This window comes from Chroicocephalus ridibundus, chromosome 6 (assembly GCF_963924245.1).
Source record: "Chroicocephalus ridibundus chromosome 6, bChrRid1.1, whole genome shotgun sequence".
Classification (NCBI taxonomy): Eukaryota; Metazoa; Chordata; class Aves; order Charadriiformes; family Laridae; genus Chroicocephalus; species Chroicocephalus ridibundus.
The window spans coordinates 23,007,127-23,034,706 of NC_086289.1; the positions used below are offsets into that span (position 1 = coordinate 23,007,127).

At 48.8% G+C, this 27,580-nt stretch overlaps 1 protein-coding gene across 2 annotated transcripts in view; it reads right to left on the reverse strand.

The window, feature by feature from the left end:
• Positions 1–3,484: 3,484 nt before the first annotated feature.
• The window catches only part of PDLIM1 (PDZ and LIM domain 1), a 45,206-nt gene continuing 21,110 nt past the window's right edge, over positions 3,485–27,580 (reverse strand). Inside the window, exons 3-7 of one of the 2 annotated variants that reach the window (XM_063338664.1) lie at positions 26,320–26,404; positions 15,503–15,693; positions 8,905–9,053; positions 5,714–5,831; positions 3,485–4,029 (exon numbers count right to left, since the gene is read on the reverse strand). In XM_063338664.1, coding sequence (XP_063194734.1) covers positions 3,843–4,029; positions 5,714–5,831; positions 8,905–9,053; positions 15,503–15,693; positions 26,320–26,404 — 730 coding nt within the window. In that variant the 3' untranslated portion in view covers positions 3,485–3,842. Of the gene's footprint in view, positions 4,030–5,713; positions 5,832–8,904; positions 9,054–12,854; positions 13,161–15,206; positions 15,467–15,502; positions 15,694–26,319; positions 26,405–27,580 lie in introns of those variants that run through there. The other variant, XM_063338665.1, reaches the window with a different exon arrangement.

A 27,580-nucleotide genomic window follows, 5' to 3' on the forward strand; every position in this document is an offset into this window, starting at 1 on the left:
AGTGCATGGACAGAGCAATGGGGTCTCAGCTTGCTTGTGTGTTGCTACTGTGTGTCTTCACAGGTTTTGGTTTTTGGTTGGTTGGTTTTTTTTTCCTAAATCCCGTAAGAAGCTCATAGTCTCAGCCAGAGAAGGCTGGGGAGAGGCTGCTGATAGTTTTTACAGGTGATGACAAGAAAACGTGTGGTAAACTTATCTTGTGTGTTGGAATCTATTTAATGGCACTTCACCAGCACTGGAATGCACTCTGCAGATACCATCGTCCAGGTATTTTTACTTACCTCAAGCAAAGATGATGTTTGAGCTGCCAAGACCCCATGTTGACAACAGTCTGAGCTCACAGGGTTGCCATTAGCAAATGAAGCACAAATGTGCAAGCTGGAGCAACTGGCAGCTTTGCTGGGGGGAGGCTGGTGGTGATGGTGTGGGGTGTGAAGAGGAGACAATGAGAAGTCTGTGTTGATGATGCTGTTAGTTGGTTTGGTTTTTTGTTTTGATCTGTTGGGTTTTTTTAACCCTTTTCTATCTATCTGCTTTATCTCCTGAGGGCCATCTCTGTCGAGTCACTGCCAGCAGTGGGGTCTTTTTAACTGCGTAAACAGTTTTAAAAAATAGTGATTTGTGTTCTCAGCACAGAAGGAAGATGTGCTGCTCTGTCCTACGCATGCCCTGTTCTCCAGCCTGCCATGGCCCATGGCTCATGCTGTGCTCGTGGCTTTCCACCCTGTGCCATGTGGAGGGGGCTCCCGCAGCGCCCAGCTGTCATCTGCTGCACAAGAAGTGGGAGATGTGGCGGTGGCAGGGAGAAGCCACAACCAGAAACCCAAGTAAGCCGTGTTAAAAAGGACAGATTGTGCTTTGTGCTCTGCTGAGCACCTATGTGAGACAGTCCCTCTTTGGCAGGATGCTAGCTCACTTACGAACTGCCTGACACTTCACATGGGAACCTTTTATGTATTATCTTACATTATTGTTAACTTCTGGAGCAGGCGGCTCAGTGTGGTTGCAGACATGACCTGATTTAACCTATTTTGTTATTGTTGACAAACTCCAGATCCCAACTTGTAAACTTCAGAGGAATTGGGAAAGTCAGACTGCAGTCAACACTGCACTTGCCAAATATTTTGTCCTGCATCATAAAAAAATGAATAAATTCCTTTTTTTTTTTTTTTTTTTTTAGCAAGCTACAGCAGAGAGCTATCGAAGTCATCCTCGAGTAATGAATGTGAATTGCCTTGGCTCGCCTGTTCCCATAGTAATAAATTGGATCAACACTGGTATCTGCATTAGGAACCCCCACCTCCAGAGCCACCCCACAAACCTTTTGTAGTTCCCGACTCCTGCGTCAAGCCCTGCACAATCAGTGTTTTCCCAGCAGTGCTGCCAGCCTTTGCCGCAGGAGCCCGGCCAGGGCGATAAAGCATGGGGTGATGGACAAAGCTGGGCTTGTCCTCTGTTCGCAGCGTGGGGCTGGGGTGGGGAGGGCAGGGCTAACGCCAGGCATGGTTCAGGCTCTTCCGTCCTCACTTGGAGCAAACTCGTGAGGTTATCCGGAATCAGCTGCGTTTTGCTGACAAATATTTGTACAGCATAAAAACATTTGGTGACTGGAGGGCTCAGCCCATGTGTCGGCATGGGGCTGCACTGCACCAGATAGCCCCAGGGGACAGCATTTTCTTCCTGCGAAGCAAGCAGGGGGCCAGGAGCCAAGGAAGTGGGCAGCAAGGGGTGTGCGGTGCAGTGCCTGAGCACTGATCTGAGGTGCAGCCAGAGCCATCTCTGCCTTACAGGTTTAGTCCTTCGGGTCTGTGCTCTCTTCTGCGCTGGCTTTTTGTCTGCTCCAGTCTGCCCGCATGGGCCCGTGCTGTAGCACAGACAGCCTTTCCCCGGAAAGCCTTTCCCCGGGGAAGTGTGCTGTGGAGGGAAGAGAGTTAACCCCCATTAGCAGCAGTGAGGGGAGATCTTGCCCCAGCAGGCCAAAAATCCCCGCCGTCACCTTGAAAAATAAAGCTGCTTGTGTTGGTATCTGGAGTTGTACAGGCATGTGCTGGCATCATGGAGAAGCCAGGCTTTTTCTAGGGACGAGCCGGAGAGGAGTTAGCAGGTTGAGCTATGCCATCCTTGCTTGCTTGCCACTGCCCATAGAAGGAGCCTGAGGGGATGAACTAAATTTAGCTGGGTTGGAGAATCAGCTAAGAACCCTCCCCAGCTGTGCAAAAGGCTGTACAGTTGATCTGGACAGTGGGAGGCTTATAATCTTAGTGACAGGTCAGCTTTACCGCAGATGAGGACTGGGGTTTAGGTTGTCGTTTGGTTTGGTTTGGGGTTTGTTGTTTGGTTTTTTGTTTTTTGTTTTTTTTTTTTTTTTTTGCAAGGCAGCTGTCCCGTGGTGTGATTCACGGTGAAGGCGAGGAAACAAGAGGGCACAGCAGTAAAGCATTGCTGAAGATGGGCAGGTCTGCAGGACAGGCACATCAATCTGGCTGTAGCTGTTGCAGGAGCAAGCAGGGTGGAGGTGCCCTGTGCCTGCCAGCGAGGTCCTGTACGCGGCTATAAACCCTGCTGTTTTCAACCTCCAGCAATTTGTTTTAAAGCAAAGATGACACTACGTCTTAGAAACCATTTATTTTTATACCAAAAGAACAGCCAGCATCTCATTCGGAGGGATAAGCAGAGAAATAACTTCACTGCAGACTGCTGCTGCTCCAGCAGCACCGGCCCCTCCTCCCCGTGCCATGGGGCACGTGTCCCCCTCCCCACATCAGCCCCAAAGGTGCCCTCCAGCAGCTGTGCATGTCTGGTGGCACCGGGAGCAGGGCCATGCCTCTGGCAGCCACACAAGGCCTCGCACAGGGGACTGTCCCAACTGTCTGCAGACAGAAACAACCATGGCCCTGGGGTCTGCCCTGGGTTGGACAAGGGGGTTCGTGGTGGCGAGACCCACCCTCACCAGCCTGCACCCAGCCCCGAGCCTGTGGTGCCAGGGGGAGAGGAGCCGGCATGGAATGGACAGGGACAGAAGGGACAAGGACTATGGCCACAAAAACCTTCACCTCTTTGCTCCAGGACTCCCTGGTTTCCAGCAAGCATCAAGTGGATGCTTTTTCGTAGAGCTGTTTGTGAATGTGGGGACGGGAGTGGCACCTGGGGGATGTAACGGGAAGCACTGAAGTGCCCAGTCCCATCATCATGCAGCAGCGCTGGACACGGGAGGCAGCTCTTGGCTGCTGTGCATCAGGGACAGGCCACCAGTGCCAGCTATGGTCTATGGCTTGGCCGTGCCCACCTGGCCCTTGGGTGCCAGCAGGCAGCTGCTAACAGCAGCTGGGCAGCCTGCGAGGCCAGGGTGACTCAACTTTGTAATTCCCTCCCGCTGTTCTCCAGCATAAACGCAGCCGTGCACTGGGCACCTCTTCTGCTGCCCTGGGAACCCCGGTCCAGTGCAGAGGGATACCAGGAGAAAGCAGACACAGATGCCTTGTGGATTCACCCTGTTTATTGAATGCAAACAGAAGGCAAATAACTGGGAGACAGAAGAGTCATAATCTGACTTTGGCCTCTGATTTTCCTGTGCGACTGAGCACAAAGGAGGAAAAAAATAACAACTCTGTGTATTAAAAAAAAAACCAACACCAAACAGTGAAAGAGGAGACGAAAAGAATGTTGAACAATTAGTGACATCTCATGTGAACAGATGGAGGATTAATAATGGCAAGGAAACCCAAAGCCATGCCTAGCATTCCTTATTGCAAACAAGATTCAGCGGGGGGGCAGGGACGATGCTTTCCAAGGAAAAGCAGCAGAGGAGAAACCATCCACACTGGTTTTGTGAGCAGCGCGGTTTACTTTGGGAAGACAGTGACCACCTCGTAGCCCTCTGGGGGGACCACCCGCTCCCGCGCGTGCTTCTCGCAGTAGATTTGGTCTTCCACGAAGAAGTGTCCTTTTTGCTTGAGGTTGGTGCCGCAGTCACTGCACACATAGCACTCGGGGTGACGCTGCTTGTCCCGGATCTTCACAAACACCCCTCTGGGGAAGGAACCGGCACCCCTCAGCACCAGGTGCCCACCACTGCCTCCCTCCTCCCCAGCCGCCTCCCACCCAGCCCAGACCCACACCACTGCCGAAGGTGGACAATTTTCTCCTGCTCCTGAGAAGTCAAAGTATAGGCTCTATCTCTGGTCAGGCAGATGTTAACAGCACTTTAGAGCCCAAATTGTGCTGGCGTGGGAGGCACCACACCCTCCTCTGGAAAGTGTTCCCTAGCACTGGCCTGCCTGAGTTTCACAGGGACAGGCCTGTCACTTGTGGTGGCAAAAATCACCGTGATGGCATCTTTAGCTGACGGCTGGAGACAGCACAACAGCTTTCAAATGGCCAGCATCACCTCCGCCATCTGGGGGAGCAAAACCCAGATCCAAACCAACCCGATTGCAGAACAAATCCAGAAATGCCTGCCTGCCACCAAGGGAGGGGGATGCAGGCTGCACAGCCACTGCCCTTTCGCTAGCGCCTGACATGCCAGGTACGTGTGGGAGAGGCACAGAGACCAGATCCCGGTTCTGATCTCAGATGCTGCTGCTCGGGAGCTGCAGTGAATGGATCCAGCCGAATGTGGGCCAGCTCTTACTGGAAAATTTCACAGCTTAACCCAGCAGATCATGAGGAAAACTACATAGCAACTCGTTAACTACCACCAGTAGCAACAAAACAATTTGCCAGGCGTATCATTTTGTTCCAGCAGCCATCTATATTTTCTGTAACGCATTAGTTTTTAGTGCTATTCATAGCCTTATGCTTTCTCTCCAGATCTACCCAGCTGGTAGAATAATTGTAGGGTTTGTCTCTGATTCATATTTTACAGGGTATGGATTGCCTCTGTAATGACTCTGCTGGGCCTTAGTGCTCCAAGCATGCCAGGACAGTGACATGCCAATGGCAGTGTAGTGTCAGCAACAATCTGATAGCTTGTGGTGGGCAGCATGAGCGAAATCTGAATTCTTGCATGATAATGCAGACGGGCTCTGGAGCCAACTGTTAAGCTAAGGGGGTTGTAAAGAAATGAACACTAAGGAGAAAATCAGGGCAGAAGACTCTGTGGTCAAGAAACAGAATGGTGAATCAAATATAGGGGTTGGGTCCCCGTGCTGTCACGCTTATGGTCAACAGCTCTGTATTGAACCCGTGCCCCTGCTGTGCTGGAAGTCGGACATACACACATAAAGACAACAAAAATTATATCTGCATAGACACAGTGGAAGTATGTGGTCCTACAGCAGAGCTGGGGGCAGAACACAGCTCTTCCTGTCCACATTGCTTCTGACCAGCAGGGCAGGTCCCCACTGCATGGCTAGGAGCACCAAGACATGAAAAGCATCAAATACGCAGGCCCTGAATGGAAAGGTTATTTGGTTTCTGGGTACAGGTAGGAAACAAAACACTGTGGCAACAACTGTCTCAAGGTTTGTCTCATAAGGACTTAAATTTTGTTTCCATTGATACCGATTTGTAGAGGGAAACGCAACTCCTGCCTCATGGAGGGGAACTGCAACATTAGCGCTATCAAAGCTGGTGAGACTAAACGTGCCCTGAGACAGCTCCTGGATGCACTGGATGTGGGTAAGTGAAGGGTTTTGGGTGCAGCGCCTCAGCACCTCAGGCAGGCATGGGATACTCATCCATGGCCTTCAACCCCAGGGACAGGCTTACTTACACAATACCAGATCCACACTTCTCGCACATGGGCAGCTTCTGGGCATTCCCAATCGATGAGGCCACCTTTGTGGTGGGGGCTTTGACGCTCCTAAATCCCGATGGTTTGGTAGGGTCTCCTGGGGGGTGGAAGGAGAGTGCTTCAGAGCATGTGAGATGCGTGGCTCTAGGCTTTTCCTCCCAAGCAGATGCTCTGCTAGGGAGGGGTGATGTTCTTTAACCCCAGCTCTGAGGCAGGGATTCATGCACAGAAAGTGGGCAGGGATTTAGGGGTGTGTGGGAAGGAGGGAGAGAAGGCACACAGCTGAACCCAGCCCTGGAAATTTGAGGGCCTGAGATTGTGGGCAGTCAGATGAAAGTCTCTTCTCCTCTTAAAAGCCCATAGATTTCAGCTGATGTGTCTTGCATGCACAGACGCACAAAGCAAAGCGAAGCCCTAGCCCCAGCCTTGGCAGCACCAGAGTCTGCCTGCCATGTCCTGATCACACACGCAGGGTCAAGCTGATTGCCAGATCTGGTCTCAGAAAGAGGAGGTGGGTCTCCTGGCAGACTAGAGATGACTGTCAAAGTCCCTTTTCCAGTCTGCTGTCTGCTGTCCAGAATCTTGGGCTGGCTCCCCCAAGATTCCTGGAAGGTTTGGTTAACCAATGCTTTGTTCTTACAGGGCTCTGGGACATTGGGGGATAACCTTGCACTCTGCTGCTGCATAGCATGCTCCAGATTTCTCCCTAGCGTAACTTCTCTGGGGCAGGGATGTCCTGCAGGTCCTTCACAGGAGACACCTGCTGACCTGGATGCCTACAACAGCAGTGGATCCTAGATGCGGGATACGAGGCAAGCATTTAAATACCTGCAGTGAAAAAGGAGCCTCTTACAAAATTACTCCATTGATGTGATGAGTCTTTTCTATATGACTTTTGTGAGAGGTTCAACTCCAGGCAACAGGGGAGGGAGGGCTGCAGAGACTCCCACGGTGTTTCACCAGAAGCAGAGGGGGTCAATGGGGACCTCAGACTGGGAGGGACACTGATAAAACCCTTCTGACTAGTGTCAAGCCAAGAGCACACTGCAATGGTTGTTCCTGGTGTAACGGGAGAAAAACCCCTTGAAAGACACACCCTGGTGACCAGCAATGTCAGGGACACGTCACAGCCCAGGGCAGCATCACTGACCAAAGAGCTGAAGGAAAAAGCGGGGAACTGCCCATTGCACCTCCCTGTCACCACTGCTCAGCCCTGGGGCAGGTGACTTTGTGCTGTTTTGCCTCTGGGGCAGGTTTCAGCTCAGGGGTTTGCACCCAGCTCTGTGCAGAGATGCTGGTCCAGAGGTGCAAGTTCCCTACTGGGGGCTGCAGCCCATGCACCCTCCAAACACAGCAGGAAGCACCTGGCCTCCGCCAGTTACTGCAAGTGACCCTTGCTAGGAAGGAAGCAGCAGCAACTGCATTTTCAGGCGCTTCCCTATCACCTCTGCTCACTCCCTCTGCCTCAAACAGCACTTTGCTCCTAACAACATTGACAGCATGTTTTTAAATCTCTCTGAAGGAATCAGCTTAATCAAATATTCACAGGAAACATAACTTGTTCTGCCCTCTGAAACACCCTCCACCTACGAGTGCAGGGTCAGGTCTAAACAAAGACCAGCCGTGGTGCTTCCACACGCCAGTGTCCAGACTCCGTGTCCAGGGCCAGGCTCTCAGCTGGTGTAAGTCAGCACAGCCGATACAGTCAGCGATGCCCCGAGGGACGCGTCCCAGCTGGGGAGATAGCTAGGCTCCCTGCTGCAACTCACAATCCATCGCCTGAAGGCAGGCTGGGAGAAGCACCCAACCAGTGTGCTATTTATCACCACAGACATGATCTGACTCAGCAGCAGCGGTGTTTGAGCCTGGCCGAGCAGCATGGCACGGCAGGCAGGGGCACTGTCTCCTCGGGGACAGACATTCCTTTGGGGCTGCGTAACCTCCCGGCCCTGCTCCGCATGGGTGATTATCAGCTCATGGTGGAGCAATGCCAAAGCCTATCCTGGCCTGTGATCGGGCAGGCAAACCTTGTGCCAGAGAATCCCAAAAATGCTGCAAATCTTCAAAGAAAGATAAAATAGAGAGGCTTTTGCTTCTTATCTTCTTCAGCACTACTAAGCACAGGGGAGGACCTTGGATGTGTGAGAAGTCCCGGCTACTCCAGTCCCTTCCATGCAGGAGCTGAACCCTGAAGGGCAAGTTGCAAACACTCAATATTTAAAAGATGCTTTCAGGTAGGTATTTTAACAACCTACTAAAGACTCCAAGATCCTGGTTTCTTTCTTACTATTGTTTCCTTATTTCCTTCATTTTGCTCTTTCCTGACAGATCCCTCAGACCTACCAGTACTTGGCTGATCTGTTTCCCATTGAGGCAAATATCTCAGCATCAGGCTTTTGTTGGATGAAATTGAATGTACCACTGCCAAGCTAGAAATGCAAAAGACAAAGTCTCAACTGGCCTAAGGAAAAGTCATTCTTGGAATTCTTTTCCTATTTATTTGTTTATTTTATTTTATTCAAGAGGAAAAGAGAATACGATTTGGCTCCCACCTAAGTTAATTGGCTTTTTTATCTTAAAGTCTATATCCCTGAACTGCACAAGTCCAGATGTCAGATCAAGAACGCCAAGCGGAGTGAAGTTTCAGAGATTAAAAGCTATGAACTGCTCGCTGAAACCCAGCTTCCATATTTTTACATTCAGCTGCAGAAGTGGATCCTTTTTCTTCTGTAGAGGGATGAAGATCCGAAGCTTTAGGACTCACTGAAGAGCCCTATCCTGTGGTACCATTCAAAGTCTTGAATCCAAGATATAGTCTTTAATCAGTGAATGTTATCTTAAAGGGGCAAAACTTTAGAAAGTAAAGAAGAGTTTTTGCAACTTTTGAAATTCCTTCTTGATAACTAAATATTGTAGGGGTTTATTTCTTGAGCACTCAATGAGTAAGCAATGATATGGGCCCACAGAGACTGAAACTAATTGAGGAGAGGAAATTTAGAAGTAAAGTTAGTGAAACGGTCTGTTTCTGTAGAAACCATATACACACACTACCTTGAACAATCACCAGCCAAGGATGGAAAATAAAGTTTTAGATGTTAAACACCATATAAAGCCCAAGGAATGGCAAAAGGGAAAAGCACACACAGATTAGGTGTGCAGTGAGTGCTTACCTTCTGACTCCAAAATCTCTTGCAACACGAGGAAGGAAGCAGATTGTCTGGGCGGCTCATTTGACTCTTGGTTCTCCTGGAGCATCTTGTAAACCTCAGATTCTCTGTCTATGACGATGCCGCCTGGGGGCTGGTTATGCTGATCTAGACTGAGGAAGGAACAGAGAACACGCTTGTTAAATGGCTGAAAAGTAAAGCCAGTCCCTCTAGCAAAGTTTTCACAGTGCACTGTATGAATGAAGAATGAACGTGCAAAACAAACGAACAACAGGACGCCATAAAACATGGAGGTGCTGGATGTGCTCGCACAAGACAGCTGCAGCGCGGGTGGGATCGGCACGCTGGGCTATCTGCCTACGCCACTGTCAACGGGTTCTCGCCGACGGCCTCCAGCCAGTCCCCAAGTGTCCCCCCTGCTTCACAATCACTCTATACGCCAGAAACTAAAACTTTCTCCCCAGGAAATCACTGCTGTGTTAATAGGAAAACAACTCGTGCTGGGATGGGAATCCCACGTGGTAGCTGTGCCATCCATGCATGTTCCTTGCATGCATAAACTACCGTCAACTGCTCCACCTCTGTGAATCTCAAATTAAGTAAAGTTTATTCCATTAAAAAGAAATCTTTGCAAGTGCACTTTGAACTGGTCCTAAAGACCACCTTCACAAAGCAACAGCTGTAGGCTCTAACTAAAAGATCCTCTGATTGCCGATAATTTAATTTGGTTTTCAAGTGAGTGTTATTATTTCCATTTTCTAGGTGGAGACTCTGAGCCACAGCCCACTTACAACATTTCACTAAGGTTAACGAGCAGGTCAAGGGCCGAGGGGATTTCTGCCTGCTAAGACTAAGCCCTCCTTTCAGCTGCCTCCCGAGGCACTGCTGCTGCCACTCATGTCACGAGCAACTTGCACCCTCAGCCTAGAACCCCAGGTGCTTCAGGGGCAGCTTTTCACAGCGCAGGGTGGATGAAAGGGTGGCCATTGTGCCACCGGAAGGGTCTTTATGAAAATAAAGAAAAAAAGAGGCTGGAGGCAACACCTAGGATGTTCTCCACATCCAGTTTATCCAGGATAAACTACAGAGTTAAAACTGCAGGATTTAGACTATCCATTGGGAAAAGCTTTCCAACAGACAGACAGCAAAATACCAGAGGAGATGGCCGTGGACAGGTGAGCAACCTCCATACTAAAGGATTTAAAAAGAGTCTGGTCAAATACCTGCTGGGAATGATTCAAATCAATGGTTTAAATCGACCAGGTGCTGGGCTAGGAGATGGACTAAATAACACAGGGGGTTCCTGCCTGCCTTGTATTCTGTGGCTGGAAGAAAACATCTCTGGAAAAATTAGATGACTGGCAAGTCTCCTCTGACAGCTCAATTACATAATGCAGCCTTATAAATGTAAATGGTCTATTAGGTTTCACCAGCCCTGTACCCTGTGATTGCCCGAAAAGTACATAAACATCCTGAAGTTCAGACTAAATTGCAGAGGGAAATCTTCTTCTTGAGGAGGCAACTGCATACTTTCCGTGCCAATGTGCAATTGGGTCATCTGGGAGTTACTCTACATAATAAACTCTTCAAGCATCAGAGGTAAAATCATTGCACGTGTTATAAAATGCTATTTCCATAAAAAGAATTTCATAAAATGTTTCCATCTTTAGTAATTTTTAGTGGAGCAGGAAGCACATTAGACTTGCAAGCAGCTGAACCCTTGAAGTCTGAATCTCATTTACTGAAGCCTCTCACCCGAAAGAAAATAATGATGTGGCTTCCGTTACACAGAAAATGTCCTAGGTTTTCCCACATGAATCCATGCTTCACATTACATTCATCTCATGTAAACTCATACACTCCCACCCCTCTCTCCACCCATAAAAACATTAGGCAAGAAGCCTGTCGTGGCAGTTTGCATACTGTTTCACTAACATGCATTCAAAACGCCAAGGCTAGATCATCTTAAGGAGCGCTGGAGTCAAACAAAGCCACCACATTTCAACCATGCATTGTGACAGTGCGCAAAACATACAGATCAGCTCTCCCAGGTACGCACCCTATAGATATACTTGCATATACAAGACTTCCGAAAGACTATAAAAAAACCCCACAAATCCTAGAATTTGTAGCAGTAGAGTGAAATACCTCAACTTGTCAGGGCAGAAGGGTATGCTGCTTAAAGAAAAAACAAAACACCAAAAAGCACATGCATCTCTTGAACGGGCAAGGTCACAGGCACAGGAATCGTGCCTGCAGGATAGCAAGTCTCTGTATGCTGGCTGATTTATGGCACTCCTGTTACACAGGTACTTTATCTGCAGCAATCACCAGCAACCGGTGTCCTTTTCCCTGCACAGGAGTTCCCCGACACAGAAATTTTGTAGGGGACAACTCCAACAACCTTTACTGGATTTCAGACTCATACAACCATTACTGGATTTCACTGCCTCTACCACGGGCAACTTGCAATGCTGAGTAAAATTGAGCTTTGAAAACTGTCACGAAGATGGTAATAAAACCCAGAAAGACACAGCCTTGCACAGTGCCTACAGAAAAGCACAGCTTAGTCTTTACTAATATAATTTTACTATTTTATGCTAGCACATTTTGTAAAGCTTACAAGGATTTCAAAGCTGGGGTAGAGGAAGGCCCAGTTCTTGGAGCACTCGCTTTTGCAATGAAACAATTGCTGATACCGGGGCATCTTTGTGAGTGTTATCAGCTGTCTGGACTGGCACAGCCAGACAGCAGAGGTGACCGCTCCTGGCGTGCACGGTATCGACTACAAGCCAGAGCAGGGACATACAGCAAGTAACTAGACTGAGTAATGAGGCAGGAGTAAATCCACAGCCTCCCATTACCACTTGGCTGCTGGCGTATGGCAAAGCTTGGCTATGTGAGTCCACGGGTGAGGGGACTGTGAGCAGCCGAGGAGCTATGAGATCTGGCTGTGCCCTTTTGCTCTGTCCCACCGAGGACATGGCCCTGACCGCCTCCCTGGAGCACAGGTCATACAGCTGCAAGCTGCTTGGTCACATAGCGGGGTAACTCTGCTGAAGGTTCACGTCTTCTGAAACAATTCAGCCTTGATTGGAGCCCTCCTTTGGGATGGCTAAACGTGCTTACTGCTTCTCCCATCTCGTACTGAAGTTTTCCCTGTAAAACCCTATGGGCTGTCATTTAGAGGCACGGGCCAGCTGGTTCCCAACTGCCACAAAGCAAACACCAAAGGCAGCCAGGTCTTGTGATGCTGAGGCTCTCTGCAGGTCCTGCAGACCTCAGAGCATGTCAAGCATCCTCCGCTCCTACGGGCAAAGAGGCAGCCCCAGGAGCAGCAAACTGTGCAGACAAGTGGGCAGGGGTGGGAACATGGACTGGGTCCTCCATGTGCTTTGTGCCTGCCCAGGCTGCTCCAAACTCATGTTATCAGACAAAGTTGGAGACCCATGGGGACCTGCTTCAGCCTGAAATGAAACATGCCCAGCGCACGCCCATGGCCCAGCCCACAACCAGCGAAAGAAAAGCACAAGGACACATGCAGCAGCACCTTCCAGTCGCAAACCACAACAGTTGATTCAGTGTGGGAGAAACACCAGCTTTCAGGAAAAAGCACTCTCCTGCCCCCATCAAATCCACCTGCTGCAGGTGGCTCCTCCAGGAAAGCCACCAGCTGGTGTGAAGGCACTGCTGCGTAGGTGCGCAGAGGGCAACGGACACATTGACAGGCTGCAATCACGTTTTGATGCTTCCTGGGGCATTGGACACAGACACAATGCAGAGAAAGCTCCTGTGAAGAGTCATGCACTAATGTCGGAAAAGTGAAATGTAAATGCTGTTTCCTTGTGACCGGCCAACGCCGAGAGCCACAGACAGGGACGAGGCACTTGTAGACACCGAGATGCGGATGAACGGATGCACCGAGCCGGTCACAGAGGCAGCGGGCAGGTTACCTGGGGAAATCGGGGCTAATGGAAGAGATCTGCCCCTGCAGGGAATCCATGATGTTGCTCTGCGAATAGAGCTGCAGGGGAGAATTGAACTGCACATGCAGCACTTTGAGTCCTGGCACCTCCACTTCCACGGGGCTGTTGGGGCAGACCTGGGCTGCGTGCTTCAGCTGCTCCGGCCCCACTCGGACTTGGCTGGGGACGGAGGAGGTGCTGTGCCTCCGCTGCGGCAGCTCGGAGGTCTGCGTCTGCAGGGGGTTATAGACGGAGGCGATGGGAGCCTGCATCGGGCTTGCTGGCGATGGGCGGCTACGGGACATGTGTTCACACGGGCAGTTTGAGTTGAGTTTGTTTGGGGGTTCATTTGGGTTTTACATTGTGGAATTGAGGGAAAAATGCAGAGGAAGAAGAAAGAAGGAATAAATTAATGACGAGCTAAACCAAAACCACCAAGTGATAAAAGCAGTTGCAGAATACTGTCTGTTCCTTGTGCCAGAGGGACTCACCACTGAATATGTGACTTGACATTAAAGGCTTTTGGCTAATACTGTGGCTCTGGTCTCACACTCCAGGTGTGTCCACGCAAAAACTAAAATGCAGTCGCTCTACTGATGAATGAATGCAGGGGTTGTAAAAGCAATGAAGACATGGGAGCAGGGGTTTCACTATGAACTATCTACCTGAGCACACAGTCACAGTCCCACTGTCCAGCCATGGAATGCCACCTTCACTGCTGCTCTTCCCAAAGCTAGCCTGGGTGTCCCACCGAGGGACAATCGCACCTCCAATCCTAAAACAGACATGCTCAGCAGTGGGGCTCCTGCCCCCCCTCCTGCCTGCTTTGTGCAACAAAGGCAGTAGAGAAGGTTGCTGGTGTTTCTGTCTGTTCCACAGACATTTACATCACACACCCTCTAAGGATGGACTGTGGACCGGGTCCCCTTGTCATGTCACCACATGCAGTGGCAGGATCAGTCTGCCGCATTCAGACAGGCTGTGTATCTGTTGGGTGCAGGATGGGGATGCAGAAAAATGTCAGGTAACCCCATAGCAAGGTTTACCATGTACAAATAACTCATCAAAACAGCCAGGCTGGAAATCAAAGGCAACTAAAAGGTTGTGCGAAGGGAGAACCTACACTTGTGTACTGGGAGACCACCGTGGGTTTTTAATAGCAGGGTGAAGCCAGTGATTCATTTGCTTGTGATGACTCTGTAAACAAAAATGTATTAGCACTGACAGTCTCATTCACAGCCTCCCCCAGCATTCCTTTGCAACTTGCTGTGTTTCAGCAAGGGAAACATTAAAGAGATGCCATGTACCCCACAGGTCGCAGGGCTGGCAATGGATCTTCCTGCTAGGAGGAGCACAGTGAGCCACACCACTACAAGAAACCCATCTCTTTGCTGATCCCTGCAAGAAAAAGGGATCATCCTCAAATTTTCAGCCAAATATACCTGGCTTCCAGGGAGTGCTCTCACTGGAAGGGGACTCCAGACTAGACCAGAGATGGTATTTGACTGCCAAATCGTCCCATCAGATTAACACAAAGTCAGATTTCCCTTGTCCTTGCTCTGCCTTTGCTCAGCCCCTGAATGAGGCTGCTGAGATCTACCAGAAGCAAATGAGGAACAAGTATCTGTCACCTGTCTGCCAGCTGCAGCACTGTAACTCTGCCTAGAAGGGCCCATGCTGCAGACTGGGCTGCCAGTGCGAGAAGCCGGTTTCAGTCAGGGGCAAGTTTTCGGGCTTGTGTGTTAACCCACAATCTCAGGTGTTTGTGCCCTGCAAAAGCAGAGGCTGAAGTTACATTTGTCTCCCCATTCACAAGTCAGGAATTTCGTCGAGTATCACCTAAAGCATTGGTCTTGCAGCTTTTGTTGTAAAAGTGGCTAAAGTCTTCCAGGCAGTTTGGTACTGCTATACAGAGACTTAAGAGCAGTTAAGCAACTTGACCAACACAGTTAGCCAACCTGGTTTATTGTTTCCAATGAAAAAAGAAGAATCTTGGACTTCTGGGATAAAGTAATGTCTTTGGTGAAGCACAGATGCAACCACAAAAATCAACAGGCCTGTTTAAGGTTGGAGCGCTTTCCAATCCTATATATAAAATTGCTCACACAAGGATGAATGTTTCAGCTACTGTTTAAAACTCCCATGAAAAACAAGGTTCAATAATAAAAAACAGAATGATCAAAACATAGGCAGAGCCTGTCTATGAATCCCAGGCCAGCTAGGAACTGGGGAGGGGTTTGTGCTTCCTGCACTAGCTGGTACCCTTCCTGCACAGTATTGTCCGCAATGCCAGCCCAAATCGCTAACTTTACAAAGTGCTCATAAGAAGCTATCAGGCACCTGTTCAGACCAGCGGGCTGGTATGTCATGCTGAACGCACGTGGAAACTGCGTCGGTCTCTGCTAAACAAAGAAACACAACAGCATTAATTTCATTTCTGCAGCTCAGGGAACATTCCCCACTCCTCCGAGCCCTGCCCCGGGGAACCACAGCCACGCTCACGCCTCTGCTCCTTCCCTTGTCCTGAAAGAGAGCTTTTCTGAGTTAAGAAACAGGTACCCTCGCAGCGAGCTCACGTCTCCTGGAGCCTTCCCTGGGGGCCCGGGCAGGGAGGGAGAGGTGAGGAAGGTACTTACGGCTTGGTAGGCTCTGGGGCCCCAGGTGATGTCTTTGACTCCACGGCATTGTTGAAGGTCTGGATGTTCTCTGAGGAGTAGAGGCCTGCTGGGCTGTTGTACTGAGCAGTGATCACTCTGGGGGCAGAAGCTGTGGCAGCAGTGAAGGGCACCGCGCTCCGGTTGTGTGCACTTCCTATGTGCCTTATTTCCTGCATGCAAAGGAGCAAAGGCAAAAATGAGAGGTGCTCAGGCGTGCAGGTGGGATGTGACTGGGCAGCCTGGCATGAGCAGCCACTGCAATGGTGGCCTTTGCATGTGGAGTCAGCTGAGGAACACGCGACCACAACCACCAAAGACGATGAGTGTCCGCCACACGTCATGACGGTCCCCGGCCCTGTCCTGGATAGTATCAGGCTGACTGACCTTCAGGACATTTCAGAGTTGACGTGCTGGGAATGTAAGGGCTCAGAAACACTGACAGAATTATTCACTTAGGCTGCCACACACTTGGGAGCTCCCCATTTTAAGCATTCCTTGCAATTCCTGAAAGCAGGGCTGATTTCCATGGAAAAGTGAAGACGAGAGGCAGAAAGAGGAGCACTCTTCAATGACATCTGAAAGTTTGGCTTTCATTAGCTAAGGGCAAGCCAAAAAGAAGGGCTTTGTCATTACTACACATGCTCTGGAGCATGTCTGCTCCTTCAGCTAAGACTAGGGTTCACAGCTATCTTTGATGAAAAACTTTGGACATTCTGGACAAGAAATTCCCACAATAAAGGTGGAAAGATGACCCTTGTTAATACAAAAGACTATCCACAGACAGTGCCAGCTAGATGCCAGAGACCTCTTCAGTCCCAGAAGTATGAGGTATCACCCAGACGTTCTAGGTTAGCTGCAAACTGAAGGCTTCCAGAGGTATTATTGATACTTAGAAACACTGGTTACAATTTAATAAGAAAGGGGCAAAATCCAAGTTAAATAAGACTTGAGGTAAGACTCCTCTGAATCCCAGGCAGCACTAACAAAAATAGGGAAATTTCTAAGCCCCATCACTAGTTCAGCAGGCTGCGAATTACCCGCTTTGGGGCAGAGATAACGACATCCAGGGCTTACTTCTTCCCAAAGAAGGTTCTTGACCAAAGCAAGAAGTGGGCCCAATGGGGCCTCACTAGAGCAGGCAGAAGAAAGGACTAACATTCACAGAGGCAGCTGAAACATCCAGGGCAAAAAGATGGCACCAAAATGTGTATTTTGAAATGTTTCAGCCAGCTGTAGAGATTGGGATTGGCTTCACTACAGGGCTAACACCCAGTGGCAGAGGATGAAACAGGGCCCTTCTTAACACGCTGGGCCCATGGTTCCCAGCTCTAATTAACACAACCGGTTCCTCCTCCCACTCCATAAAGGCGCTGACTTCTACAGTAACGAAGTGAGCCGTCATTGCCCTTTGAACACCTCACGGCATTTGCTGTATAGAGCTATAGTTACAGGATAAACACTCACTAGAAACAAGGATGACTGAATTCCCCTACAGATTTTTCTTTAAATCACTTTTATGTCCCCAGATTTCCTTAGGCAGTTGGCTAGCGTTCCCAGACTGACAGATGGGAGTCATCTCGCTTCATGGCACTCGAGTGCTATTTATAGCATTGAGCACAGCATAGGATCCCTCAGAGAAGAGCGGTGTGGATCCAAACGCACTCAAGAGTTAAGAGCCATTTGAAATCAGTGGGGCAGCTCAAGACGTTCAGGTGTGGGGCGGCTGGACTGCTCTCCCACGGTTTTCTGGCCGATGCGTATGGAAATCAGCCATGAAGCTTTCCCACACACCAAAGGAAGAAAGACCCTGGAGTAATTAGCTAATCTCCCTTTGTTACAATCTCATTCAAAGCACATAACAGCGCTCATAAAAATAGTCTTTCCCATGGCAGAAACTGTGGATTTTAGCAAAAATAATCATTACTTCAGCCTGTATATCACACCATAGGGAAAAGTATCAGTGATCTTATATCAGCATTAAACACACATGTTAGCCCACCATTTGGAGGCCGCGAGTAGGAGAGAGTTTCAGACATGCATAGAAATAGTTGGTTTAATGAAAGACAGAGGCAGAAGTTTTAGGCTACAGGGGTTATACTGTCAGGTCAAGTAGGTTCAAAGTTTAATCATGTCACAATCTGTATTGAGGAAACATTGAAGCATTAACCAAGAATTAGAAAAAGGGAAGTAATTCGGGGCATTTTTTTAAAAATTCTGGTTTCCTAAGTAAGTAAGGCGTGTCAATTACATATTCCACATGCATGTGGGCACATTCCCATCCCCACCAAAGACTTTTGAATCTGTCAGCCAAGTCGAAATCAGTTCGACAGTGATAGAAGCCTCAAGGATGTTTAAGCTCCTACAAGTGCTGAGAAAATAGACACACAGATGGAAGAAAGAGACTGAAATCACATTAGTACCTTGACTCCGAGAAGAACTGTAACACACGCTCAGGCACAGAATCCACATAGGAGACTCTGGCCCACTTTTGTCCACCAGGTAGGTGTTCTGCTGTGTAATAACATCCAAAACCATAAATTAAGCTTTCAAAAGTGTCAGGACATCTGTAGTAGCTTTCATGTGGATGAAGTCCACTGACTATAAGGGATTTTATAGCAGGTTAAATAGAGATATCAATGCAGAAGGTGGTGTCTGAAGATTAGATTAGAAGAATCCCATCTGGAGAACAGCATGGAAGGTGTATAACCTGAAAGTCTATAGTCAAGTATTACAAGAGCAGTAACAATATAAAGGGCATTTGGATAATCCAAATTCTCCAGCACTTTCTGTCATGCCGTACTGCTCTTTCTGCTTGAGCTGTAGAAGGAATTTACAAAGAACAAGTGCTTTCATGTAGCGATCAAAAGACAATGCGTTCTCACTGTCAAGTGTATTTATTTAGGGATTTGCCAGAACTGCCACCTAGACCTTGTGTCATGCAGCAGTTTTGTTAAAGCCCCAGCTCCTGGAATCCTGTGTTTATGTGAGAGTCTCTGACTTAATACTGGAAAAAAAACCCCAAAATATGACACTCACAAAAACCTGTCCACCAGCAGGCAAGTGAAAAATGGTAGCACAAAACCACTGCTATACTGTGTACATGTGCAGGGGCAGTGCCTGGTTTATGCAGTTGAGATGCTTGGGGTTTCAGCATCTCTAAGGCCGCGGCGTTCCCAGGCCCAACACAAGGAAGAGGGGGCAAGCCGCATTAAACAGCATCCCTGGCTGGGGCATAGACTGCAAGAGCCGTAAGCAACAGTCTGTTTGCAAAGGAAGAGCTGGCAGTCAGACACAAGGACATGCTCTTATTCAGACAGAGCGTGACCCGTTCTTTCTTTGTCGGTAGTACAGAGGAGTGTGACTAATATTAGATCTTTTCAGAGACATCTTCAGTTGGCATCCACAGGCAGATCCAGAAGTGCTCACCTCACCCTTCCTGCAAGCCATGAAGCCATGGCACTGCCTCAGTCCCCCGACACCAGCCCTGTCTGCAGTTGGGCTGCAGTCGGCAGTGAGCGGGGTTAACGACAGCGGTTATCTCAGTCTGAAGCTGGGGTATGGAAGCTTCCAAGCCTCTGGGTAGGATATTCAAAAGCAGTATTTTACCACTATAAACTGATTCTGTGATAGTTCAAACACTTTGTCTGCACAGATAACAGCCTCCTGCCTTCGCTGAGGTATGCCTGGGGGAGTGGCTAGCCCAGGCTAAAATAGATTAGCAACTGCACAAACTTCTCTGCTTCTTAACTCGGAGGTCTCATCTTGCTTCACTTTCAAAATGAAGCAGACTTTCAAGGAGAAAAATAAGCCATATAACATGAGGAGGCTGTAAACCAGAAGACAACGGTTGAGCACAAAGAGGATCGTTGCAGTTCCACTAATCCACTTCCAGTTTACAGAGTTCAATTGATCGATCTTCTGAAAGTCCCTCTCTGGGCAGAAGCTGACTTCCAACAGGATCAGGGCCACTCAGGGAGCCACTGCCAGAGGAGCTGTTTCTCCAACAGCCTCCTCCCTACCTGAAAATACCTTCTTTATATGAATAAGCTCCAAGTGGCCTTAGAGCATGATCCCACATGCTCCCAAACCCTCCACACACAAGTGCAAATCCCCCCATCCCAGGGAAAAGCTACTTCCCAATCCCAAAACAAGGTTTGTAGGACCCCAGTATTGGGTCAAATACGCAGATCTCCTGCCAGATGGATTTTCTGGGCACTGGCCGTTGGTGGTAGCAGCCCTCTCTGGGGACAGGCGGGGACCCTGCCATGCACTGCAGACGCTGCAGTGCCAAGGGCTTCTGCCATCACCCCAGCCCTCCTGGCAGGGAGCCACCAGCCACAGCCATGGTGCCAGGCTGCAGGGACGGGGAAAAACGTCCCTGCGCTGAGGCAGGAAACGGATCAGCATTTCCTACCACACCGGCTGCAGGCTGCGTCATGGGGAATTATCTGGGAAAACAATGGCCCCTTCCTCCCTTTCGTCCCGCTCACGCCAGGCCATGCTCGGCAATGCTGAAGCCCAGCCTGTGAAAGCCCCACAGCTGCATCAGCTGTCACCTCCATGCCCGCGGCCAGCCAGCAGCTCGCCGTGGGGGTGGCTGCTTCCTCCTCACCATGCACCAGAGAGGGACATGCCTACCACCATGGGACCCGCTCATCTCAGCAACCGGGGAACCGGACTCCAGGGAAATTCCCAGCTGTCAGCGAGGCAGACAGATGGGCAGACAGCCCAGGATGAGCCGCCTCCATCTGCTGAGCTGGGGCACATCCCAGGCACCGGGGGCATAAAGCCACCCAGATGCCTCCATAGTCCTGTATGTCCTCAGGCAGGTCAGGGGCAGTCCAGGGTGAGGGTGAGTTCTTGTGTCCCATCCGCCACATGGTGATGTGGCCAAGGCCATCACGGCAGCACTGACCTCACCACCACCAGAAACAGGAAAAACCTGGAGGCTTTTTGTACTTGCTAAATAAATTAAACCAAGATGTGAGTGGTCGGGTACTCCTCTCCCTGGAGCGGGGTTTTCCTCTCCCCACAGCACAGCCTGAAGGCAGCCAGCAGGGCTGGGGCCTGAGGTGCCGGCTACTGTCCCACTCCCCTGCCTGCCCCTTCCCAGGCCACCTCCCCGCAGCCCCCGGAGGAACAGCAGGTCAAGTATGGGGTGAGGGGGCGCTGCCTGAAGCCACCAAAACCTCATTTCAGGTGCAGAGTCATGATTTCAAGACTGGCCGCCATAGTGATTTCCTGAGCCTCCAGCTCTCAGAGTCAGGGGATTCGCTTCAACCTTATGGCATAAATTAAAAAAAAATAATTAGTGCCCAGGCTCTGCAGTTGCAGGGAGAAGCGAAAGCCCTCACAGGCCCCCAAAGCAGCCAAACGAGCCGGCAAAACCCACTGCCCCACCGGGCCACAGAAACACGGGATGTTTTTGCATCCCGAGTCAGAGCCCAGCGGCTGGGGGCGGGCGATCCTGGACTGCACACCTCGAGAGCCACGCCAAGAGGAAACAAGATTAAACCTTTCTCAGCATAAATGTTTACTCAGCTCAAAGAAAATGGGCCCCTGACCAAACCTCAGTGAACGAGAGCACGCCGGTCCTGCAGGCGGGGAAGGAGAGCGGAGACCGGCAGCCAAATCTCCCCCCGGCTCCATCCTCACCCTTGGGAAGCCGCCCGGGGAGCCCAGGCCATGCTTGTGCCCTGCCGGCATGGCGGGGGGGAGGCTGCTCACGCCAAACACGCGGACACAGCTCGGAGGAGGACATCTTCACGGCAAACTCTGCCTCATGCTGTTTCATCAGCTGCAATCACAAATATTAAGAAGTGCCTTTACTTTCACCTCTCTCTCTGTTATTGTTTGGGGTTTTTCAGCTGTGGAGATCTTTTGCAATGCTTTGAAATCCAATTAGAAACTCAGAAGGGTTTGGGGTTTTGTTATTGTAGGGGGGTAAAACAACAAGGCTGGCTTCCCACTTCCTCTCCCCCCAGGTCCCCGACACATTCCACATCCATGCGGTAACGCCTTTTAACCAAAACCAGCAGGTCGCGATACGCCAGCGCGGTTCCTTCATCTGAAAAGCGATGTTGTTACTTTATATACCTATTGCTTCATGCATTGCCCACACACGCATGGCCTTATCAAAGGCCAAGCCAGCCACACACCCAGTTTCTATAGCCCCTGTCTCCTCAGTATCCAGGGAGATAAAATACACAAGACGGAAACAATGACATCAGTCTGCGAGGACGAGGACAGGGCAGGCCCTCTCAAGAAACCTTGGGAAGACAGCAGTGGCTGTCTGTCATTGTCATCCCGCAAATAACACGATTCCCCTTCAGACCTTCTCCGTCTGCATGTCTGGAGGTCATTTCTCATTTGAAAAAAACCCACACAACAAAACATCCTCATGTTTGAAAGCCCGTATCTTCTGTGGTTAAAAAGAGCCGATCTACCCATCCCAAACCACGAGTTTTCACTGACATTCTTGAGGGGTGATGTTAACACTTGTGCCTCGCTGCAAATGGGGTATGTGGCCTTCAGGCAGCTGGACAAGCTTTTTTGGAGACAGTCCTGGTGTTGACCGCGCTCGAAGCTGGTCTCTCTCAGCTCGCTTCCTACATGAGCTCACTCAGCTCAGAGACCTAGGCCGCATCGACCTCCGTGTCCTACAAACATGGGGAGGGGAAAAAAAACAAAACAAAACAAAAACCAACAGACAAACATTTTCCCACAGAGCCCAGGTCTGACAAGACATAGCACAGTCTGTGGGACAAGGAGTTTTACTGTTCATTTTACCAAGGGGCAATACAGCCACGCACGCCAGCGCACGGGCCTGGAGCTTAGTGCCTGGCCCAGGGTCACCAGAGAGCCTGGCAGAGCCTGAAAGTGATGCTGGTCTCTAGTCAGTGCCATAAGCATTAAAATTACCTTAGTCACCAAGTAACTCTTCCTCTCTTGCTGCGATCGCTTTTCCTCAAGAAATGTTAAGCAGAAGGGAGAGGCAGACGTGTTATTTTCGTCTTTCCCACTGTGGTGAGGAAAAGCTCTTGATGGGAAAATGACACTGAGCGATCACCCTTAGGATGTGGGTGAGAAGTGCAAGTGAAATAATTGAGTAAATATACTAAGTCGCCTCTGTCACTTCCTTCCCCTAATGTTGCCATGGTCACATGCAAAACAAAGCTGGCTCAGCCGCTGAGCCATCACCACCGACAAGCTGCTACACCTTCTGATGAAATGTGATTTTGTCATCACTCTTGCCTCAGTTTAAATTAATTTAGAAGGGTAAAGATAATGGTAATGAAATAATAATAAGGCTGTAGCTCTTTCACAGGCAAAGGTCAGCTTAGACAATGCAGTCAGTCTAGGGATTCAGGACTTCAGGGAATGCATGGGAGGCTGCGGAATGCCTTTTTATTTTCCAAAGGCACATAAAAGTATCTTGAACTTGCATTCCAAGTAAGGGAAAATACTTCCACAGGACGACGCAGCATTTCACCAAGTATCAGCCTCCAAAAGGATTACAGAAGTAAACAAATAGTCTATTTCAAATGGGGTAAAAGAACGTGTAAGCAGTGATCTTAAAATAAGTAGCTAGTCATGCAGTTCTTGAGACAAACTGAAAATTAATTTATTTCACAACATCTTTCGCAAAGATCTAGTTGTTTAACTGCACCAATAAAACGGGAAGAGGAAAAGGTGGACAAGTGCTGTGAGAACTTTCAGTTAAGATACTGAAGGTAGGCGAGGCAACATCAAACTACCTAATTTTAAGAAAGGTGGAAACTTATTTGAATAATTGCAGTCCAATTTCTACAGCAAAGGTTTTAAAGCATTTTTTTTTAGCCTGAAATAAGTCTTTTCACACGTATGATTGTATTTCTGCATTCAAAGGGCTTTGTGCAAAACCAGTGAGAAACATCTTCAGAGGACCCTGGATCAGGACTTAAATGAGCCACTTGGACTGAGTATGTCCTGTTTTCTTTGGTAAGTGAATTAATAAGTGCGAGACTGTTGCCAAGGAAAGCAAATATTTTGTTTTCACTGGCGAGTGAGTTAAAAAAAACCTGAACAGCTCAGACAGGGCTGCCTTCGAAGACTGGGCTCTACTGACAACTTCCACCAGTCCTGTTATAAAGATGAGATCAGCACCCTTGTGGTAAAATTCATAGCAGTTTGCCATGCTAGTATATGCATGCACAGCATCTTCTGCACTCTGCTGCTGCTGGCTGGCAGCAGGTCTGGCTGAAAGCTCTAGTGATGCTGCAAAGACACAGCCCCAGAGTGACTCGGCTGATGGCTTGCCATGGCTCTGGTAGGAATCATCGTGCTCCGCTTTCTTTATGCTCCAAGCAGACAAACCTCGCCACAAACCTTACTTGCTGCAGTCAGCTACTGAAAAAGGAAATGGGTGTGTATTTAAAAAAAAAAAAAAAAACCAACAGAAAACAAACCTTAAAACTTGATGGTGTTCATGACACTTTCCTTTGGCACAGCGGACTAGGATGTTTAGGCACTGCTAAGCAGGAAGAGTAAATGGGAGCTTGTGGTTTGGAGACATGATACATCTTTCCTCACGCTGCTGAATTCCTCTGTTTGGGTATGCGGCAGGGAAAGCCCTTTAAAGGAAAGCCCTGTGCTCTGAAGAACAGCAAGCGCCACTCACATAGGCAATTGCAAATGACTTAATTGGCTTCATTTTAGGGAAGGCAAGAAGAAAGGAAAGACTTCTCCGAGAGCTTGAATGTTCCTTTTACACCAGGAAATAAAACTCTTTAGTATCAGACATCACAAGGGGTCAAAGCTTCATTTTCAGGCAACAGTTGGTTCCTAGTGCAAGATTAAGACAAGGTTCACTGCTCAGAGATCAATTTGTAAAAGAAACCTCTCTGCAGTCAGTTTCTCACCAAATTCTCCTGCTGAAGTCAGTTACAGGTTGGTATCAACGAATTCAGTTGTGCCATGCTTATGGCCTGGCAGCATTGGGATAGCTATATGATGGCCAGGGCTAGAACCAGGATTAGGACTAAGGTTACGGTTTAGGAGGGAATGTGCTCCACCGCCAGGATTATTGCTGAATCCTGCATAGTCTGACCTTCATGATGCCCTTTACTTGGATTTTAGAAAGCAGGGCATGACTTGTAAGTCAAAGACTAGAGTTAAGGTTAGTCCCTGTCACCCATGTTTCTTACAGAGTTGCAGTAGGCTCCTTGAAACAGCCCAGGGCTGGCTCACATACAAACACTCCACCTGAAGGGCAGATGACTAAGGGATAGCCATTGATTGTGGGCTTAAACTGCCATAGCAAATGAGTTTAAGTAAGAGGCAGCATCAGTTAATTAAAATAGCCTGTGTTTAGTACTTGACCAGCAGTGGATATCTATCCAGCAACCCAGGCTGGACTGGAGGGAAAAGCATGGCGGGGCAGCTAGTGACAGGGGGGCTGCAGCAGCAGGTTTCTTGCTGCAGTTAACTAAGCTTAGTGAGCTACATTAAACTCCTGCCTGGCATTAGTAGTGCCCTGTGTTTAATTCTGGGGCATTTAGCTAAATTCTTGTTAATGGCTGGGTTAGGGACTTGATCTCCAGGATCAGGTCTCCTGCTCAATTAAACAATAGCCCTGTGCAGCCTTGCAACAAAGCTTCACTGCAGACTCTACCCCTCTCCTTTGGCAAGAAATAGCCACAAGTCTCAAGGTTTGCAGCAGAAAACAGACCAGATCTCAGCTCAACCGTGTCACAGGCAGGTGTCACGGCATGGCCCATTCCCAACCTAAGTCCAAATGCCTCAGTCTCACACTGTGCCTTGGCTGAGTTATGAAATACCTGGAGAATGCCGCACCACGCTCCCGAGCCAAGCAACACACAGCAGTTTGGCTTGAGAGGGAGCATGGATAGATCCCAGGCCAAGGTCTGGGCAGGGTGTTGCTGCACATGTGCTACTTTAGGTTCAGGTCCTTTCCAACCCAAACAGACATATTAGCACTTAATTAATTGCAGAGTCAAACTAGCTTTATTGCTACTTACATTGCTAGAAAGACTTACATGGGATGTGTGCTAGGGCCAGAATCCATGTCACTACCCTGGTGAAAGCCTGGAGAAACACCATTGATTTTAGTGCAGCTATTGTAGATCCGTGCAGTGTAATCCTCAAGCCTAGCCCAGGCAATGCCCTTGCACCAGTCACTCATTGCTATGTTTACTTGACAGCGGCAGCAGACCAATGAAGCAAGGCTGCCAAAAGGTTACAAACAGAGGCTGTAAGATCTGTCCCACAGATAAAAATATAAAAGGTTGGTGCTTTTCTCTTCCACTTTCCTTCCCGCTAGACTGCTAGTAAGAACCTGCTAGTAAGAGGAAAAAACACAACAACAACAAAAAAAAACCCAACAGAAAACAGTAAGAATGAATCACTTTCCTCCCCTCTTATCTATGAAAATCAACAGGCTTAGAAACGGTAGCAATGATTTATTGAGCCACACCTCTAGGGTGCCTGCTGTGCCCTATGGTAGGTGGGAGCATGCAGATGGCAGGAGACAACACCTCAGATCAAAGCAGCTTACCCTCGGCAAGGTATCCGACTAGCTCTGCACAGCAGCAGGCTTCTGACCACGAGGGAGGGAGTCTGTCTCTCAAGGTTTCCGAGGACTGCGTGATTTCTAGGAGGTGTGGGGCACGCGCTATCCCCAGTATGATCAACAGACTGACACACGCTCAGCTCCTTCGAGGATTGGGCCAAAAACCACTCTGAAGTCAGACAGGAGTAAGTGGGAACAAGAGCATGCAGATAACTCCATTACTCACCTGCGGCTGAGAGGCCAGATTCATCTTGTAAGGATGCGTCTTTCCCTCCTCATTTACAAGTGGCGACCAGACTTTTGACTCCGTTCTGCAACACACAGATTTTTTTAATAGTTAATCCACTTTCATCACTGAGCATCATTACTGTTATTAAGACTTGAAGTTCATCAGCTGAAAACATTTCCCCAGTCCTTTGTATATAGCACTATCCACATCAGGAGGAAATCTAGACAGCCTCATTTTAGGCATGTAACTTGGATGACTTAGTTATGTTGTATGAGGGTCCTTGGAGAAACACAGGATCTCAGCAGTGACTGTTCTGGCTTATCCTTCGGAACTCCACTAGCAACACAACAAGCATGGGCTCTGACCCAGGCAGTAGAGTTGGGGGTCACCCACCCAAACAGTGGAAGCTGAAGATACCCCTTAGATGCAGATCCTTTAATTAAGTGAGAGAATTCTGATTATTGTGTGTTTCAGCTTTTATGGGTAGTCAGGAAGAGGAATGATTCTTGTCTGTATTGATGACACAGAAAACATTTTGTTCTTGAAGTTCTGCTGTCTTGGATAAGCTAGAAATATTTTTTTGGGGGGTCTCCAGAACTTTCTTCTTATTTATACAGTGGTATCCATGTTGAACAAACAGAGGCTTTTAGGAATTGAAAAAATTCAGAAAGAATTCAGAAATGAAAAATGGGTCCAAGTCTGCAATGGGACTAATAGCTGAGATGACATAATATGTCCAAGAGAAAGTCTACATTTTCTGGCCTGTGGTCTGACCCAATTACTAACAGTCGCCTGAAACACAAGTCAAGATCTGTGACCAAAACCAACCGCTTTTACTGCTGTCATTCTGGAGTTTTGCTGTGTCCCAAAGAACAACAGACAAACAAGTGCTGAGGAAGAAGCAGAGTGCTTAGAGTTGCTTGAGATGCTTTGTGGGAAACATGCCACCCACATTTCTCAGTAGTTAGCATTTCAGATGGACTACACAATGCCACTTTTCCCAAACATTTAATAGTAAGGAACGAGTGGCTGCAGTACTGCTGAATGAAAACCGTTGTTCAGTGCTAAACATTGCATAATGCAGCAACCAGATGGCTGATAAACTCTTAGGATGAGTTTTGAAAACCATGTCCTGTTTTGACAGGAACCCTTTGTAGAATCCGCAACTGCAGATAGATGTACTTCCCAGATATTTGTGGGTCCAGGGCCAGCTACAATTTAAGTACTTAGTTAGCAAAACAGGAATGCTTCCACTGAG